Source organism: Salminus brasiliensis, chromosome 8 (genome assembly GCF_030463535.1).
Source record: "Salminus brasiliensis chromosome 8, fSalBra1.hap2, whole genome shotgun sequence".
Lineage (NCBI taxonomy): Eukaryota > Metazoa > Chordata > Actinopteri > Characiformes > Bryconidae > Salminus > Salminus brasiliensis.
The window spans coordinates 39,315,580-39,333,494 of NC_132885.1; the positions used below are offsets into that span (position 1 = coordinate 39,315,580).

At 43.6% G+C, this 17,915-nt stretch overlaps 1 protein-coding gene across 2 annotated transcripts in view; it reads left to right on the plus strand.

The window, feature by feature from the left end:
• The window catches only part of arglu1a (arginine and glutamate rich 1a), an 81,929-nt gene extending 64,930 nt beyond the window's left edge, over positions 1–16,999 (plus strand). The window contains exons 1-4 of one of the 2 annotated variants that reach the window (XM_072686568.1): positions 5,898–6,668; positions 9,829–10,054; positions 13,677–13,760; positions 15,688–16,999. In XM_072686568.1, coding sequence (XP_072542669.1) covers positions 6,238–6,668; positions 9,829–10,054; positions 13,677–13,760; positions 15,688–15,852 — 906 coding nt within the window. In that variant the 5' untranslated portion in view covers positions 5,898–6,237 and the 3' untranslated portion in view covers positions 15,853–16,999. Of the gene's footprint in view, positions 1–5,897; positions 6,669–9,828; positions 13,761–15,687 lie in introns of those variants that run through there. The other variant, XR_011980060.1, reaches the window with a different exon arrangement.
• The last annotated feature ends 916 nt before the right edge of the window (positions 17,000–17,915 follow it).

Consider the following 17,915-nt stretch of genomic DNA (forward strand, 5'->3'; position numbering starts at 1 on the left):
CGTACACACATCCACCCTCCCAGCCAGCCAACCATCCAGTCACCTACCTATCCACCCATCTATCAGTCTATCCACCAACCTCTTCATCCATTCACCCAGCTCTTTATCCCATCCGTCCATTCACAAATCCATCACCAACCAGTCTGACCATCCATCCATTCAAGCACCCACCCGTTTATCCACCAACCTACCCATCCATCCGCCCAACGACCCATCCTTTCACTCTTCAGTCCATCCATACATCAAGCCAAGAACCCATCTCTCATCCACCTAGCCATCCATCCGTCTACCCTTCCATCCATCCAACCACCCAGTCATCCATCTGTCCACCCATTCATCCACTCCTTCTGTTGATGCATCCATCCGTCCATCCATCCACTCATCCATCTGTCCATCCAGCCATCTCTTTATTCATCCATCCGTCCATCCACCCACCTATCCACCCCTCCATCCATTTGCCCGCCCAGCCAGCTTGTTACCCATTCATCCATTCATTCATCCATCAAACCATCCAAACATCTATCTACCTGCTTACCTGCCCAGCCATCTATCCTTCCATCTACCTGTCCATCCAGCCGTCTATACATGCACCCACCCGTTCATCCACCCATCTACCCACCTATCCGCCCATTGACCCATCGACCCATCCATCCACCTTTCAGTCTATCTATACACCAAGACAGCAACCCATTCATCCATCCATCCAAATACCCATCCACCCATCTGTCCATCCATCCATTCATCCATCTGTCCATCCATCCTTGCACCCACCCGTTCATCCACCCATCTACCCACCCATCAACCCATCCATCCACCCTTCAGTCCATCCATACACCAAGACAGCAACCCATCCATCCATTCATCCATCCATCCAAACACCCATCCACCCATCTGTCCATCCATCCATCCATCCATCCTTTGGTTCATCCATCTGTCCATCCATCCTTGCACCCAGCCGTTCATCCACCCATCCGCCCATCGACCCATCCATTTACCCTTCAGTCCATCCATACATCCATCCATCCATCCATCCTTTGGTTCATCCATCTGTCCATCCATCCTTGCACCCACCCGTTCATCCACCCATCTGCCCATCGACCCATCCATACAACACACAGCAACCTATCCATCCATCCATCCATCCATCCAAACCCCCATCCATTTATCCATCCGTTTGCTCATCCGTCTGTCCATCCATCCATCCACCAAACCACCTATCCACCCACCCATCCGCCCATCGACCCATCCATCCACCCTTCAGTCCACCCATACACCAAGACAGCAACCCATCCATCCATCCATCCAAACACCCATCCAAGCCCCCATCCATTCATCCATCCGTTTGTTCATCCATCTGTCCATCCACCCACCAACCCACCTATCCACCCTTCCATCCATTCACCCACCCAGCCAGCAAGCCAGTATCCCATTTATCCATCCATTCATCCACCTGCCTGCTTACCCACCCACACACCCACCCATCCATCCTTCCATCTGTCCTTCCATCCATCCATCCTGCTGATAAAATAATGTGTGCCGTGCAGCCTTTATGGCAGTGGTGGCTCAGCGGTTAGAGCACTGAGATATCGATAACAGGGTTGTGGGTTCGATTCCCGGGCTTGGCAAGCTGCCACTGTTGGGCCCTTGAGCAAGACCCTTTACCCTCTCTGCTCCCCGGGCGCTGGAGTTGGCTGCCCACCGCTCTGGGTGTGTGTGTGTGTGTTCACTACCAGATGGGTTAAATGCGGAGGACACATTTCACTGTACAGTGACAAATACATGCGTAAGGTGCACCTTTACCTTATTTTTAATAATAAAAATTTAAAAAACGAGAACATTTTGTTACAGGTTTCAATTGAGTCACAACTGAGTCTGACTTCGCCGGCTGGCGCCGCACTCTAATCATCTGCTTTATGCATCTGCAAAAAGTGTGTATCTTGTTTGGTAATAATAGTGAAAACAGTGTCTCCAAGCTTCTGAATGGCAGTGGATATAGAAACGAGGTGAGCGTCTTTTGTGTTGGTTTGGAGGGAAATGCGCTCAGGTGTATTGTGGCAGGAAGCCGCAGCTTTTTGTTGTTGTTGTTGTTGTTGTTGTTGTTGGAGTTCTGACTCACTTTGAAGCTTTTCGGTGAGGCAACTGTGCTGCTCGAGATCGTTCAGCTGAAGCCATCTAAATCACGCCGCTGTCAAGCGGTTGTTTAGGCCGCCGTCGGTGCGACAACTGAGAGAGCAGAGATCAACTAGTGTGAAACCAAACTCGTAGCGGACGCCTGCAATGATTGCACGTTGCACGATGGCGCTGCGTCGTGCCCAGAAGTTATTGATGAGCCGTGAGAAAGTGAGGGCCGACCAGCCAGGAAAAGACTTGGAGATGAAGAAACGTTCCTGTGGGTCTCCTTGTAGCTTGCTTTCCGTCAACACCGTCGCTGTTCCCCCCACCAACGTTTCGTGTGAGAAGCACAAAGTTTCAGAAGTGCTTCTGCCCCGGCTCCCCTCCACGATTCAGCCGTAGCTGACAACGTTCTCCTAGCGTTTATGTGAGGGGCCACTGCATTATTTATCAAAGAGGTTTAGGAACAGGCCTCTCCTGTGCTGTCACACAGGAACGAGCAAAAACAAGACATCTCGCTCTGTCTGTGTTTCTCTCTCTCTCTCTCTCTCTCTCTTTCTCTAGCTACACACCTCATGAATGATTAAGCATCTCAAGAAGTCAAAGTACAGGCTTGGGAGACCAGCGTAGGGAGAGCGTTCTCTCCGAGGTAGTGCATTCCTAGCAGTCTGGCTGAGGACAGCTGGACGAGCTACGGGTCCAGGTGATAAGCAAGCTAAATATACACTGCATGTCCAGATGTTTGTGGACACCCGTACTCATGAATGCATTCAGATACTTTAAGTTGCACCCATTGCTGACGCAGCTTGTCTAGTCCCTGCAGAGAAGAAGTACTGCCAGTAGAATAGGACTACTGGAGCAGATAAAGATAAAGCTATGATGAGCCTATGGGCACCATGCTGCCTAATAATGCCAGACGTGGGCTAGAGGGGTATAAAGCCCCCCTAGCATTGAGCTGTGGAGCAGTGGACCTAACCAAGTTGGGGAGTTGGTTGGGAAATGAGGTGGGGCGGCAACCGTCCAACATCCTGAGCTCACTACCGCTCTTGTCGCTGCATGCAGTCAAATCCTCACAGCAATGCTGTACTTCAAAATCTAGCAGACAGCTTTCTTCCCTGGAGACAGTTACTCCAACGAAAGCAGGATAAACTTCAGTTAATACCTTTGACTGTGGGAGAAACAATAAATAAGCAGGTGTCCCTATACTTTTGTCAATATAGTCTGGGCCCGACAGGGGGCTCATAATGGCGCTTTTCTACTGTGTGGTGTGATATAGCTCAGCATACCTGGGAAAGCCATTATCCCTGAATTTGGTGTGATTTCCACTGCTGAGTGACCCGTACTGCTACTGCAGTACCCTGCTGATTCTGGTTAGCCCTCATGTCGGGGTACCAAGCGTACCAAGCGATGATAGCATACAGATGGAGCTAGAAACAGGCTGAACACAGGAACTAACAGGAGCTAACAGAGACTAATCTGCCAACAATTTGTATTGAGTTTGTAGAAATTCTATATATTCTATTAAATTTTTTAAACATTTCATATTAATATTCTTATAATATATATTTTTTTTAGTTTTACCTAAATTGAGCAACTAATTGTTATTTATATGTCAACATTATTTGAAATGTTATTATTTATAAATATTACATCATTTCAAATTTAATTATTTATTTAATTAAAAGATTTTTAATATTTTTTAAATGACGAAATTCTGTAATTATTTAAAAATACTTAATAACTAAAATAATTTTTTAAAATAAATTATTAAAGATAATAATGTCAATGTAATTTAAATTATTTTTTAAAAATACAATACATGTTTTTTGCTATTATTTAATAACAAATTTAATATATTTATTTATTAAATTAAAATAATAATTATTATTTAATTTTAAAACTGAACTAAAACGATAATAGTTAATAGCTAAATGCTACTGAGCACCAAATTAAAGGCACACATAACAGTGTTTATTTGTTATTTTGAATGTTTATGTTTCATAAATGGCCCAAAATACTTGTTTTACAGCAATTCTCCATCAAAATCATGTTTTTTTTTTGTATGTCATATTTTTTTCAGTGAGCAGGGCATCATTTTATCAACCAATAATATCAGGTTTCACCACCTGCATCCACCCCAGAGTCCCTCCCGGACACTGCATTTCCCTCTGAGATACACCGTGGGACTGTAAATCTCTCTAGATGAACAACGGCCTGCAGATGATAAGTCATCATGCGCATTAATAATTGGACCACGTGGATCTTTATGACCTCGTTTCTGGAGGAAACTGAGTAAATTTGTGCTGCCAGTGTAAACAAGCGACCCACACGCCCCTATTTTGTTGTTAAAAAAATCCACTGATGGGAATCTTCACTTCCACCAGTTTCCTGATTTAGAACCCTGACAGCTCGCTTCAGCAGGCATTCGTCTCGTTGTGGTCCTGAAATGTTGTTTCCTTTAAAGATAAGCTTATCGTACTTTTATTTTGGGAATGGTTGATATCTGTGTTTATTCTTCGACCAGCCCCTGCAGAGATTGGGGCAGTGGAGAAAATGGCTCTGGAATGACACACTGGCATTACTGTATAATCGCTGTCTTCCTCGAGCTCCAGAGCACTGGACGTGGGCTATTTTCAGGAGCTGACGGAATATGCAAAAAGAAAATAAATAAAAAAAGACTATTTTTGATACACAAGTTAAAGGGCACCAGCTCTAACAATGCCAGCCATGTGCCCAAAGTGGGACAGGGTGGTCCAGGGGCTTTTGAAAGTGGTTATTTTTGTCTAGCGCTGTGAATGTGGGTGTGAGACGGAGGAGAGAGAAACTGTGCTCACCACAAAAGGCCTCGGTTAGTTAATGTTAAGCCATTTGACCCCACAGGTCACAACCATGGCCAGAGTTGTATTTATTTATTTATTTATTTATTTATAACCAGTTTTAACCATAATTCAGTCATCATCAGTTCCCACTCAGTAGCTATGGCTCCTCCATCATGCACCATGAAGCCAGCCAATCACATCAACCCATTATCACTGAAGCTCACCACGCTTGGAGGAGAGCACTAACCGCCAGTTCTGTTACATCAGTTAGTGATGGGGGAGGGAGGAGGCTGGGGTGAGGGATGGCTATCCCTTAAGAGCCCACCCTTTAATTTAGCTTATTGGATTTTTATTATTTTTTTTACATTGTTTTTATGTTACGTATTTAAATAAATGAATAAATTACTGCGCATGCTTTTACCCATGACTAAACTGACGAAATAATTTGATACAAAGTAATTAGTAACACTAAAGCATTACATTATTATGTAAGCTGTTAGCTAAAGTTAAATTATGAAACCATTTTCATTTTAATTTAACTAAACTAAATAAACTAGATTATTAAAGCTGTTTTATTATTCATTGCTTTTCCTTGTATTAAATAAACAGTTAAATGATTATGTAAGTTACTAACTAGAACTAAAATGATTCAATTAGACAACTAAACAGATAATTAAATGATTGTTTAAGCTATTAACTAAAAGTAAAATTATTACATTATTATTATTATTACAATTTATTTATTTATATTTTTACACCCCAATGTTTTGGTTAAAAAAAATCACTGATTTAACTGTTTGTTTTACATAATAAGTTATTTTGTAAAACACAAATTATTATTATTAAATTATGAAATAATTAATTACGTTATTTATATTTGTTTCTATTTTTTTGTACCAAAAACATATAAATAATTAAACTGTTTTGTATAAACTGAAGTTTGAACAAAAACTAAACTCATTACAGTGAACCGAACCGAACCGGACAGCCGAACTGTCGCCAGCACTGCGCGGAAAGAGCCGAGCTGAGCCGAGCGGAGCCGAGAGAAGCCGAGAGGAGCCGAGCTGAGCCGAGCCGAGCCGAGCGCGGGGCATTGTGGGGGAAAGCACAGCTCCAGAGCGTCGCCATATTTGCTCGGGTTTCCCTCAGCGAGAGAAAAACAGCAAAACTGACCAAAACAAAAAAGCGAAATAACGACCAGAACCGCCGTCCTCCCGCCGCCTGTCCGAGCAGCGGGTTCTCCGTGTCCCGGACTTCAGTGAGAGCGAGAGCGAGAGCGAGACCGAGCGCGCGTGTCGGCTGGAGAATGGGGCGCTCGCGGAGCCGCAGCTCGTCGCGTTCCAAGCGCTCTAAGAGCGGCAAGCGCAGCAAGAGGCGCGAGCGGAGCGGCGGGGCGGGAAGCTCGAGGTCGCGCTCCCGCTCCCGGGACCGAGAGCGCAGCAAGAAGCGGTCCCGGTCCCGAGAGGGCAAGCGGAGCCGCCGCAGAGAGTCTCGCTCTCGGTCCCGATCCCGGTCCAAGTCCAACAACGCAGCGGCGGCAGCAGCAGCAGCGGCGGCGGCGGCGGCGGCAGCAGCGGCGACTGCGGCCACGGCCTCGCGCAGGGAACGGGAGAGGAGCTCTCCGCCGGAGAGGGTGGACATGTTCGGGCGGACTCTCAGCAAACGGGCCGCTGTGGACGAGAAGCAGAGGAAAGAGGAGGAGGAGAGGAAGGCAGAGATGGAGAGGCAGAGGAGGATGTGAGTGAGGGGGGAGCGGGTTCGAGGAGCTGGCTGAGGAGTGACCACAGCAGCGGTTAGCTAGCTAAGCTAATGCTAACCTGACTGAGGCGGCGTTAGCTTAGCATAACCGCTGTCCTCGCGCTGTGTACTGCCTGCTCAGGGGTCATACGGGTACTTTTACTGGACCCTTTATTGGATAATATCAGTGTTTATAATAATAATAATGTATATCATCGTTATTAATAATTATTTATTATTATTATTATTTACCTAAATATTTTATATTTATATTTTGAGATTTATAGCATTAATTATAATTGCATTTTATACATTAAGGGATTATTCTAGGGTCCCATGTTTTAGTTTGTTTACAGCATATGGACAAAAGTATTGGGACACCTGCACAAACACACATATACAGATAAATATTTAATATTTATATTTTGAGATTTATAGCATTAATTATAATTGCTTTTTACACATTAAGGGATTATTCTAGGGTCCCATGTTTTAGTTTAAGTTTACAGCATATGGACAAAAGTATTGGGACACCTGCACAAACATATATATATATATATATAAGAGGAGATGCCGTCTCTCAAACCCTAACTTTGGGCATTGGCGTGTGGGACGTTCTCTGGAGTGATGGGTTTCCATCCAGTACCTTTGAATAGGAATTGGTGGCAGAACCAATCATCCAGCATCAGCACCGGGTCTCGCATATCCTTGTACGCTAGTTTAAGGACTATTTTTAGAAGACTAGAGGGGGAATTAGGGGGAAAACTACTTTATTTCAACTGACGCTTGGACATATGGGGTTGGTTTCTGGACAGATTGTCGCTTTAGTGGTGGCATCTCATTGCCGAATGCCCTAGTAGTCCGGGACTAGGTTCGATCACTGTCCTCGCAGTGTCATCAGGTAGAGCAAACGGATCAGTACCTGCAGGTAGACGACAGTGAGTTGCATAAACTGAACGGAGGGGGAAATATTGACCGCGGCACATGATGAATGAGAATTGAGGGCTTTCCAGAGTTATCTGGACAACAGAAAGGTCTTATCTGAGTAATGTTGCTGTTGTAGAGCGAAGGTTGGGTTTGAGGAAGGTGACTGAAATGGACAAAGACAATTTACATAGTAATGATCACTTTTTCACTTCTTATGGTGAAATTGAAACCCTATCGTTTACATTGAAGGCATTTGGGAGATGCTCTTATAAGCACTTTTAACTCAGAAAATACACTTCACATCAGCCAGGATCCAAAAGATCTAAGCTTAGATACTACTAAATACAAAAGTCAATATGAAGACCGCAGTAGTCAACACTACACTACTTCGCCCGAGTACTCTTGGAAGACAGCGTGCAACTCTGCCGTTCGGACACCCAGGGGAAGTTCGTTCCACCACTCGGGTGGCGGGACAGATGTCTGGATGTCTGAATGTCTGGATCTTAAAGGATGGCAGCTCAAGCTGAGCCGTACCTGAATTTGGAAGGGCTCTTGGTGCTGATCGGCTTTTGACCATCGCCATCAAGTACGGTCCACTCTAGGCTTTGTAGGCCAGCGTCAGGGTTTTGAATTGACTGGTACTCTTATTTTCTGTTGTATAAACTACTAGCGGGCTATCGGGTTCAAACTGAGCACAAAACTCAAGCACTTGACTACCCCACAGGAAGAACCCCACAGTTAACAACACGTCATACAGTGGGAGTGTTTGCTGTTTCAGGATAGATGTGTTAAAGGATCAGATCAGGCTCATTCAAGCCAGTATTTTCTCCTGAAATTGGCCCCATGCTGATATGCCATCTCTTATACAAAGTAAGCTCACTATTCCCTGGCCTACCTTCATTTTGCCTTGAGTTTTTTTGCAATTTTTTCTTCGAGAGTTTGCGCACTTAGAGCTGGTACTAGCTTTACATTTATGGCATTTAGCTGACGCTCTTATCCAGGGTTACTCATATCACAGAGGAGAGCCAATGTAGTGTTAGGAGTCTTGCCCAAGGACTCTTATTGGTGTAGCGCAGCATAGTCACCCAGACTGGGAATCGAACCCCAGTCTCCCACGTGGTGAGGTAGCTCACTAGCAGGTGAACCTGGTTTAATTTGTTAACCAGTTTCTGAGATTCTTTCAAATAATAACTTAATTTAACACCATTATATCTCCTCAAGTAGCCAAAGAACTCCTATTCCTTCACTCTGATGAACTTTCCTCTCTCACCGTACCTGTAACAACTTGCTGTAGAAACGACTCTTATCTATATACAAGATGTGCAGCCTTCTAAGCTGCCAGTTCATCTGGCCACATCATCAGTTAGCACTTTTACCAGGCAGATGTCGTGTCTGGTAATCTAATCACTGATGTCTGCTGCTGACACAAAGCTTCATGAGTATTTTCACAGCTTTTGTGACCTGAAGAGGGTTGCGAATGAAAAAGACAAGAAAGAAACAGAATCTAATAAAGAGCAGGAAGCGAAAGATGGAGGTGAAAAGGGGAAAAAAACAACACCGAGCTTTTAGGCACTGTAGCTCGAGGTTTGGCCTTAGGCCTGGTTTGATTGCCATGTGAACCTTTAAAAGCACTCTGCCCGTTTTGGTTGGGGGTGACTCTGACCCCAGGGCATGGCTTGCAGTGACCTCTGCTCAGTCGTTGCCACTAAAAGTAAAAAAAAAGGAGACACCAGAGAAAGGTCTGTAGGCTCATATTCCGTAGGCTGGTGTGCACAAATTTAATTAGGCAGGATTTGGTGGGGTTTTGAGGTTTTTAGGGTTTTGTTAGAAGTTCTTTGCACTGTAGTGGTTTATGATATGATATATAAATAATTTTGTGTGTAAAATGACCACGGTACACAGACGATAAAGGCATTTGTAGCCTGTACTTCATTGCAAGAAACACAGAAACCACTTTCTCACTTTCTCTTCACTCTGGTGTTTTAGTGGAGGGCAACATTTGTCTTTCCTTTTTTTATTATTATTTTTTATTTATTTATTTATTGGCTGATCTAAAAAAAACAAAAACAAAAAAAACGCTAAACGATCCAAACTGTGAGCTTTGTAAACCATTACACCCCTAAAAAGTTAGGGACTGTCCTTTTTTGTTGGAAAACGCTGAACAGTAAAGCTGTGTGCTTTGTTTTGACCCACATTTCATAAATTGACAGCCTCTCCCTCTGTCCCCCTCCAGCCGTCAGCAGGAGATCGAGGAGCGGCTGATTGAGGAGGAGACAGCGCGGCGGGTGGAGGAGATGGTGGCCCGGCGGGTGGAGGAGGAGCTAGAGAAGCGGCGAGACGAGATAGAGCGGGAGGTGCTGCGGCGCGTGGAGGAAGCCAAACGCATCATGGAGGCGCAGCTGCTGCAGGAGCTGGAGAGGCAGAGGCAGGCCGAGCTCAGCGCGCAGAAAGCCCGAGAGGTAACGCTCGGTCGTTTGCAACGGAGCGGCACTCCACCGCAATCTGTACACCCTGCTGCCGTGGCACAACTTGGCACTCGCAACCTCAAGAGAGTCGAGGGGGCGAGGAGCATTGGTGTTTAGTGATCTGCAGTTTGAAAGGGTGGGAATAAAAAGGCCAGTTTTGAATCGATGGGATGAAAGGCAGCATAACTTCTAAGCACCTGTACACCACAATAGATTAGACGAGAGGTCCACAACCTCAGACACCTGTTTGTCTGGCAGGCAGAGGGATCCTTGATTTACTGAATCGTCTGAAATCCTGAGTTGTTAATATTTATAAATGGACACCTTTGCTTTTATTAAGCCCTGTCAGTCATTGCCTAAGGCTGCTATTGCTAACTTGGCAGCTGGCCTCAAGGCCCTCAAAGGCTCTGTATATATATGTACGTGTTTCCTTTTCACTGCAAATTCAATTAGATTTTGGGCAGATTATTCCTAGATAAAGTGTGAACCATTCACAAGAATCTTTTGCCTGTTTTTGTGCACATACTTGCAGACCACTGGGGTAAATGGAGAGGTGATTGCAGTCTTGAAGAGCAACAAAAATTGAAGGTGTACGAATAAAGTGGCCATAGGTGGCCCTGGGTTACAATCACCAGTAACCTGGAGGTCTTAGCTGTGCTTAGAGTCTGAAGCAGTAAGGCTTGGGGTCTGCCTTCAGGTTATAGACCAATAACTGGGTGCTCTTGAAGGTGTGTGATGTGCAAGTTTTGTCACGGCTGTGAGAGATTAATCATTTTTCACCTTTTCCCTCCCCTCTTTCTTACCTTCCTTACCCTTTGCTCTTCTTTATGTCTTTTTCATCTCTTTCCTTTTTATCTTTGTCTTCAATAAAAGGCCTTTTCACAAAACGGACCTTCAGTGTTTTGGTCAGGCTTTTGTCTTTGGTTTAGTAAATTATGATATTCTGTGCATTTTCCTCGTTGGCTTGTTTGTCGTTTTAAGATTTTTTTTTGTTTGTTTTTATTTTAATGACGCTCTCCTGTAGGAACGGCATGATATGATAGTCTTTAGTGCGAAGGCGTGGCCTAATTGGGCTGCTAAGACAACAGTTAAAGGTGGGGTCATGGACATATATACATATAGATGTTTTCACAATACACAGTGTTGTGTTACAGAGGTTTGATACGATAGAGAAAAGTCAAAAGGCACCTGAATTGACACATTTTCTGAATGCAACCAACAATATCTATAAATATTTGTATTAATTGTTTAACACACTATGCTGCACTAAAGCCAGTCGGCCAGGACTATTATTATTATTATTATTATGATTCTAAGCATATTACGGCAATTATAGAGTGCTACATTACTGCCATTTTGCCCAACTCTGTTTCTACATAGTACTTCAGGCGACCTTGGTTATGCTGACCTTGTAAACCTCAGACCACTGGTGGTTCCTGGTTCCTCGCCACTGTTAAAACGTAGGAACAGCTCACCCAGTTTGCATTGCTTTGCATGCTTTAAAGGTCCTTCAAATAACGTTGGCTACACAAAGTAGGAACATTTCAAATCTGAGGAAGGAAACTCTAAATCTAAATGAAAAGGATCTAGAAGAACTTCAGATGGGAGTAAACATTTGCTTTGACTTTCCAATGTGTGAAAATGATCTGTATCTGCTGTAGATGTAATTATTTAGGTAGTATACCTGGGGATTTGACTGGGTTTTGAGCTATTTTGTGCCCTTACTGTCACTGATATGACAACCAGTGACTATATGTTATTGGTCACAACCAAGTCGAGTTATAGCGTAGACCTCACCTCACTGCACTGCATGTGTTTGGGGGGGCTGAAGGGAGGGGTCAGTGTTTGTTTGGCCGTTGAGTTTCAGAACTGCTCACTCGAGCCAGAATCGATGACCCTGCCTTTAACATCTCTAAGTGCATCTGACTTCCTTACAAAAGAAGATTTGAGTGCGCGCATTAATCGTAAAGCAAATGCGAGTTCTTGAACTGGACACTAATTCCCTTGCCGATTCTCAGACACTCAAACACACAAAGGTCCAGTGGGTCAGCACTAACAGGGTTAGATATGTGCCCTCATGCTGTCCGCTCAGATTTAGACCTGTCAGACTCAGGTTTAGCACCTCTATCTCATTATTCTCCTGTCCAGCAGCTCAAGCTACCATTTGATCTGCGTTCAGCAACACTGGAGCTTATTATTAGAGTAGGAGTGAAGTGATTAATTTTTAATCTCTGTAGAAAAGAGCTTGCCTTCTCTTTTTTTTTAACATGTTTCCCTATATACCTGACCAGTTCTGCCCTTCAGAATTCATTTCTCTATTGATTTATTTATTTATATCTTTGTTCGTTTTTTTAAGGCCAGCTGCTGGTTTTGTTGCTGTCTTCTAACCCGTATTTTTCTTTAACACTGTTCTCATTGTTAAAAGTGCAGTATTGTGAATGTACTTCTATGTCCTCACAACTTGCTTCTCCTCAGGCCTGCCGGTTTTTCGGGTGCACACGCCTGCACCTGCAAGAACATGCACACACAAACACTCATTACATACACACACAAACACACAGCCACACACATTCACCCTTCAAACTAGACCTCTTTTGCCCACTTTTCAAAAAGCTCAACCTAGTTCCTTCACTCCAGCCAATGTAATGAATGATCACATTTTTGTGTTCTTGCAGTTGTTTAACAGCGTTTTAACACGTAAAAGCCTGACGTCCCGCGATTGTTCAATGTCCCCACATGGTAATGTCTTTTACTTACATGCTTCATTCTCCTGTCCAACACACCATCACTTTTCACTCTGCCGGACTGTGCTATACTGCATGTGGTGTTGCTGTGTTAAGAGCACTAGCTTGTGCTAGAGGCTCAGAGCAGAGTTTTTAAAGGGGAAGTGCAGCGCTGTCCAGGACGGGACACACACGGGACCAGGCAGTAAATACTCACCCCTTTAATCAGCAGTTGTGTAGGTACAGTACACAGTCAAAGGAAAAAGGCGTAGGTATACAAGCATTGGTGAGCTACTACTATTCAATCTCTCCTTTGTTTTATTTGCTCTTTATTGTCTCTTGTTTTCTTTTGAAATTTCTTGCTGATGGATGCTGGTAGACTAGAAAAGAGGAGAAAAAAAATCAATCAGCTTGTCTTTTTTTATTTGTTTTTTCCATCTTCAAACAAATGAGAGTCTCTGTTAGTCGATGTCTGTCTTAATATGCCTGTTCTGTATGTATGTATGTTCGTGAATGCGCTTATGGATGTCTGAGTAAGACATTGCGGGGATTTAAGTGTGTGATTGGAGTCATTCGTGGGAGGGCTTTTGATCGTTTCGATGCAAGGGAAAGAAAGAAAGAGAGACATAGAGGGGTTAATTCTTTGCATTTACCTAAGATTTACCTTCTGCCAATTGAAAACCTGTGAAATTCTGCAGTGTGTGCGAGTGAGAGAGCGAGAGCGAGGATGAAAGGGCTTCTGTGCTATGAGTGTATCTGGCTGGTTACTGTGTATGGGTTGTGGAGCGAGTGTAGCGAGTGTTTGCGTGCGCGACTGGACTGCATGCGTGGAGATTCCTTTTTTCAGGGAATTGTTTTGCTTGGCCTAACATGCCATCGTGTCACCCCTGTAGGAGGAAGAAAAATCCAAAAGGGAGGAACTGGAGAAAATTTTGGAAGAAAACAACAAAAAGATTGCTGATGCTCAGGCTAAACTGGTAAGCCTTTGTTTTATTCCTTTTAAAAAGGAGTCTACACTAGAAAATCATGTTTTTCTTTCATGCACAGTTCTGATAATGTTGAGGAAGGGTGCTGGAAAGAATCCACTGTACCAGAACAAATGAGCCCTGGCCTTCTTAGATACTGTTGTAAAATCTGAGAAAAATCCCTTACAAACCTGAAAAATCCTTTAAATACAGTGGAACTTCAACTTGCCTCTAATGCCATTCCATGACCTTTATCAGAAAAAATCTGCAAATCCTCTCTTGGTATTGTGGTTATTACTGTGAATTTGCTGTAAGCGTGAAAGAAGCTTACTGTTGTTGCTAAAAGCCTCTCTGTGGTCTATATTTTGGAAGTAGCCAGGCTTCTGAGGACAATGCTTTTCAGTTATTGTACAAAGCGTGGCAACGGCTCACGGATATTCCAAGTCAAGATTTGGAAAACCTGCTATTCTTGGTTTGAAGCATCTGCTGGGCTGGGAGCGCAGGATTTCTGTTAGGATTCTGTAGCATGAGCAGGGCAAGTAAAATTGACCCATCTTTAATGCTCTGGGAAGTAAATTTAGGAGCGTGTTTGCACACGTATCCTGATTCCCTTATACCAGACCAGGCAAGAATATTATACACTGTTTGGTCCTAGTCCTGGTTTGCTTTGGGTCTATACACTTTTAATCAATAGCTTACTGGCCTCTCAAATACACACATTTAACTAAAGGGCCGAATTAATATAATGCTCATGTACAGCCTAGGAGAAGCTTGAACACCATAGGCATTGTTGATGTCCTAAAATGTCTTCAGTGTATTTATCTTCGTGTTTTTGTAGTACGCTTTGTCTTTTGTCTTTTCCCAAGGCCGTCTTGCCTTTTGAAATTATGCTGTTTGTTCCAACTGCAGAAACAGCCTTGGGTTAACATTGTCAGAGTGTTTAATTGGCTCTGGGCGGAGTGTAGATGCTGATGTTTATCAGGACATCATGTCATTCATTGTAAAACCTTTTTTTTTTTTTTTTTCCTCCACTGTTTTTAAACAGGAGTAGTCTGTGGCCTCCCTTAAAGTGTTTGGATTAAGTTGTGTTTATTTGAGTTTGGCTTAACGGGCACGAACCCAGCTTGTTACAGACAGGGCACAAGTCATGTTTAGGGAAGCCTGGCACTTGCGACTCTGTCCCAGGCTGACCTCATCATGGCGTGTGCTTGTTTTTAAGGCCACGGTTGTATAGTTAATATCATTGCCTCTGTTCTGTTTTGTTGGACATACAGAATAAATGCTTTCAAGTCATGAATCTTAAGTATATTGTCGCTGTCTCAGAAGTATTTTGCATCCTTACTGGAGCAGAGAAAGCCTGTTTCTGTTAACGTTCAGTGGAAGTTAATTTGGAGAATTTCTATGGGTCCATTCGTCATGCAATTCATGACACAATCAGAACAAAACAGCCCACTCGTTCATAGCTCCCCTTCGCGCTAGGAGGGTAAGGACTTAACACGTCTCCTCCGACCACTGCCTCTTTTCCACCTGCCACCTTCCCCCACCACACCAGCTAACGGACGCCTGTGCCGGCCAACGTCACTTAAGAGTGATAAGGGGAAAGGGCTCAGGCACAGAGCACAGCAACAGAGCACAGCAACAGAGCACAGCTAATTGTGCTCTCTCTGTCTCCGGCTGCTGATGGCAAAGCGGTATGGCTCGGGATTTGAACTTGCCATCCCCAGACCATAGTGGCTGATGTCATGATGAATGAACCAATAGAAATGCTCCAGAATGTCCTGTGAAACTCTTGCTTTCCATTAAAAGTTATGTAGGATTTCGCCTTCTTTCCCTTTGGGAGATACAAGCTCATGACAGCAGCATTGTGCATCTTCTGTCACTTCACTTGGGCGGTTTCTGAGTTTGTTTGTCTGACTGTGTCTGTGTTTGCGTCTCTCAGGCTGAGGATCAGCTGCGTATAGTGGAGGAGCAGCGCAAGATCCATGAGGAGCGAATGAAGCTCGAGCAGGAGAGGCAGAAACAGCAAAAAGAAGAGCAGAAGATGATTCTGGGGAAGGGCAAGTCCCGACCCCGCCTCTCCTTCTCTCTCAAAGCAACGGACTGATTTCTCCACTCCACTCTTCTCTCTTCCCCCTTCTCTTCTATCTCCTCTGTTCTCTGCTCTTCTCTTCGGGAAGATAACTTCATTTTGAAGTGAAGCTCTGGGAGGGAGTCTTTGAGAGAATCCAGCTCTAGCGGCCTCTCTTCTGGGCTCGGAAAAACTCTGCCCCCTCTTCCCAAACCCTTCCGTTGAGGAAAATCTGCACCACTTTGAGGCCGAACTTTGCTGCCACCTCCACGGACTGGCTGATTATTTCAGTTTTAGCTGCTTTTTTTTATGTTAGGTTCCGCCACGGCTGTGTAGGAAGTTTTTTTCCCCTCCCTACCTTTCGGGGCTGTCCGTTTTGTTGTTACTAAAACGCGAACACGACGACAACAGTGGGCTTGTGTGAGTGAGAGAGTATGCGTGCAAGTGTGTGTGTGTGCTTGTGCTAAGCCCTAGACCTTGTGCAAGGTGTTTGGGAGCTCCCCTTGATTTCGGTGGAGATTTAAGCACAGTTTGTTCCAATTAGGCAACTTTAAGCCATCCATCCATTTGTTTCTCTACAAGGGGGAGGAAACCAGTGCAGACACCGGGACTGGGGGTTGCGGGCTGTGGGGTTTGGGTATTATTTGGAAGGAAATGAGAGGAGTGCATCTGTATAGTTCTGCAGGCACCTTCAAACCAAGGCGAGCTCCTGAATGACCCGTGCTGCTTCGCTTCGTTCACTTGTTCCCTACAAATCGTGTTTATTGGAATATGTCCAGGTTTATGTCATTTTTCACACTTCACTCCCCACTGTAACAGGCCGACGAACCGGCGGACGGTGTGTGTGTGTGTGTGTGTGTGTGTGTGTGTGTGTGTGTGTGTGTGTGTGTGTGTGTGTGAGAGGACTTGTTTTATTTGATGGTGTAAATTGGACTGTTTCCTTAGGCAGTAGGGCTGAATGGTGTGCTGCTGTGAGTTGTATGAATGTCTACAGTAATGCTTTGGTACGTAAAGGAAATCGGAAGACACAGGTAAGATTGGTGTGTGTGTGTGTGTGTGTGTGTGTGTGTGTGTGTGTGTGTATGTGAGTGTTAGTTAGATGGTATCAAATTGTGGTTAACTCCCCCTTGTCTTGTAAATTGGAATTGAGCCGATCATTCATGAATAAATCCTTTGAATATGATGTCTTTTCTTTTGTAGTTTGACACTCTGCAGCTTTACATCAGGCTTTACACGATTATATTAAATTAAATTTAATTATATTAAAAATCAGGCAAATAGTTATTGTAGATTTGTTTTAAAAGCCACTGTTATGAACAGTCTGGGGTAGTAATGGAGACTGGGGCGCACACTTTATTTATTTATTTATTTATTTATTTATTTCTAAATAATTTTAATTTTGAGCTAAATTAATGTTTTTATTATTTATCACCCCTTACACATGAGCCTACGAGTGAAAGTCTAAATCAGCAGTTATCAAAAAAGTTCATCGCTGGTGGGAAATATCTGTTAGGGTGAAAAGCTAAGTTAGTAAAATGACCTAATTTCCAAACGGCCTGAAGTTGAAGATGAAATGTTTCTTTAATATTTTAAGCAGGATTGCTTTCATATTCCTGTCTCAGAAAAACACGAGTTCAAAGATTTGGGCACCCCGTTTTTGGTCAGTGCTTAGTAACATATCCTTTGTACTTCTCTAAATTATCAAAGGGTTGCAGTGGTATAGTGGTTTTTGGTAAAGCATGGTTTGACAGTTGACGGTATGACAAACCATGTGTGCTTCTGCTTAATACAGGTATTGGGAGAGATGTGAGAAAATGTGACCAAATTCACAATACTCAATAATTTCTTACTATTCTTTAATGGATCAATGGAGAAAATAATCAGCAGATTAATCCATAATAAAAATAACTATAATCTGTGCCCCACCTCACGTGCAGCTTTCTTACATCAGCTTACATCTACTTCCATTAAAAACTATAGTATTAACTGTAGTAAATGAATTCAACTGAGAAAAAAAAGTTTTCATTTAAGGGTCAGTTTAGAAGAAGAATTGATTAATAATGATAATAATAATAATAATTGGTATACTGTGGCCCCAT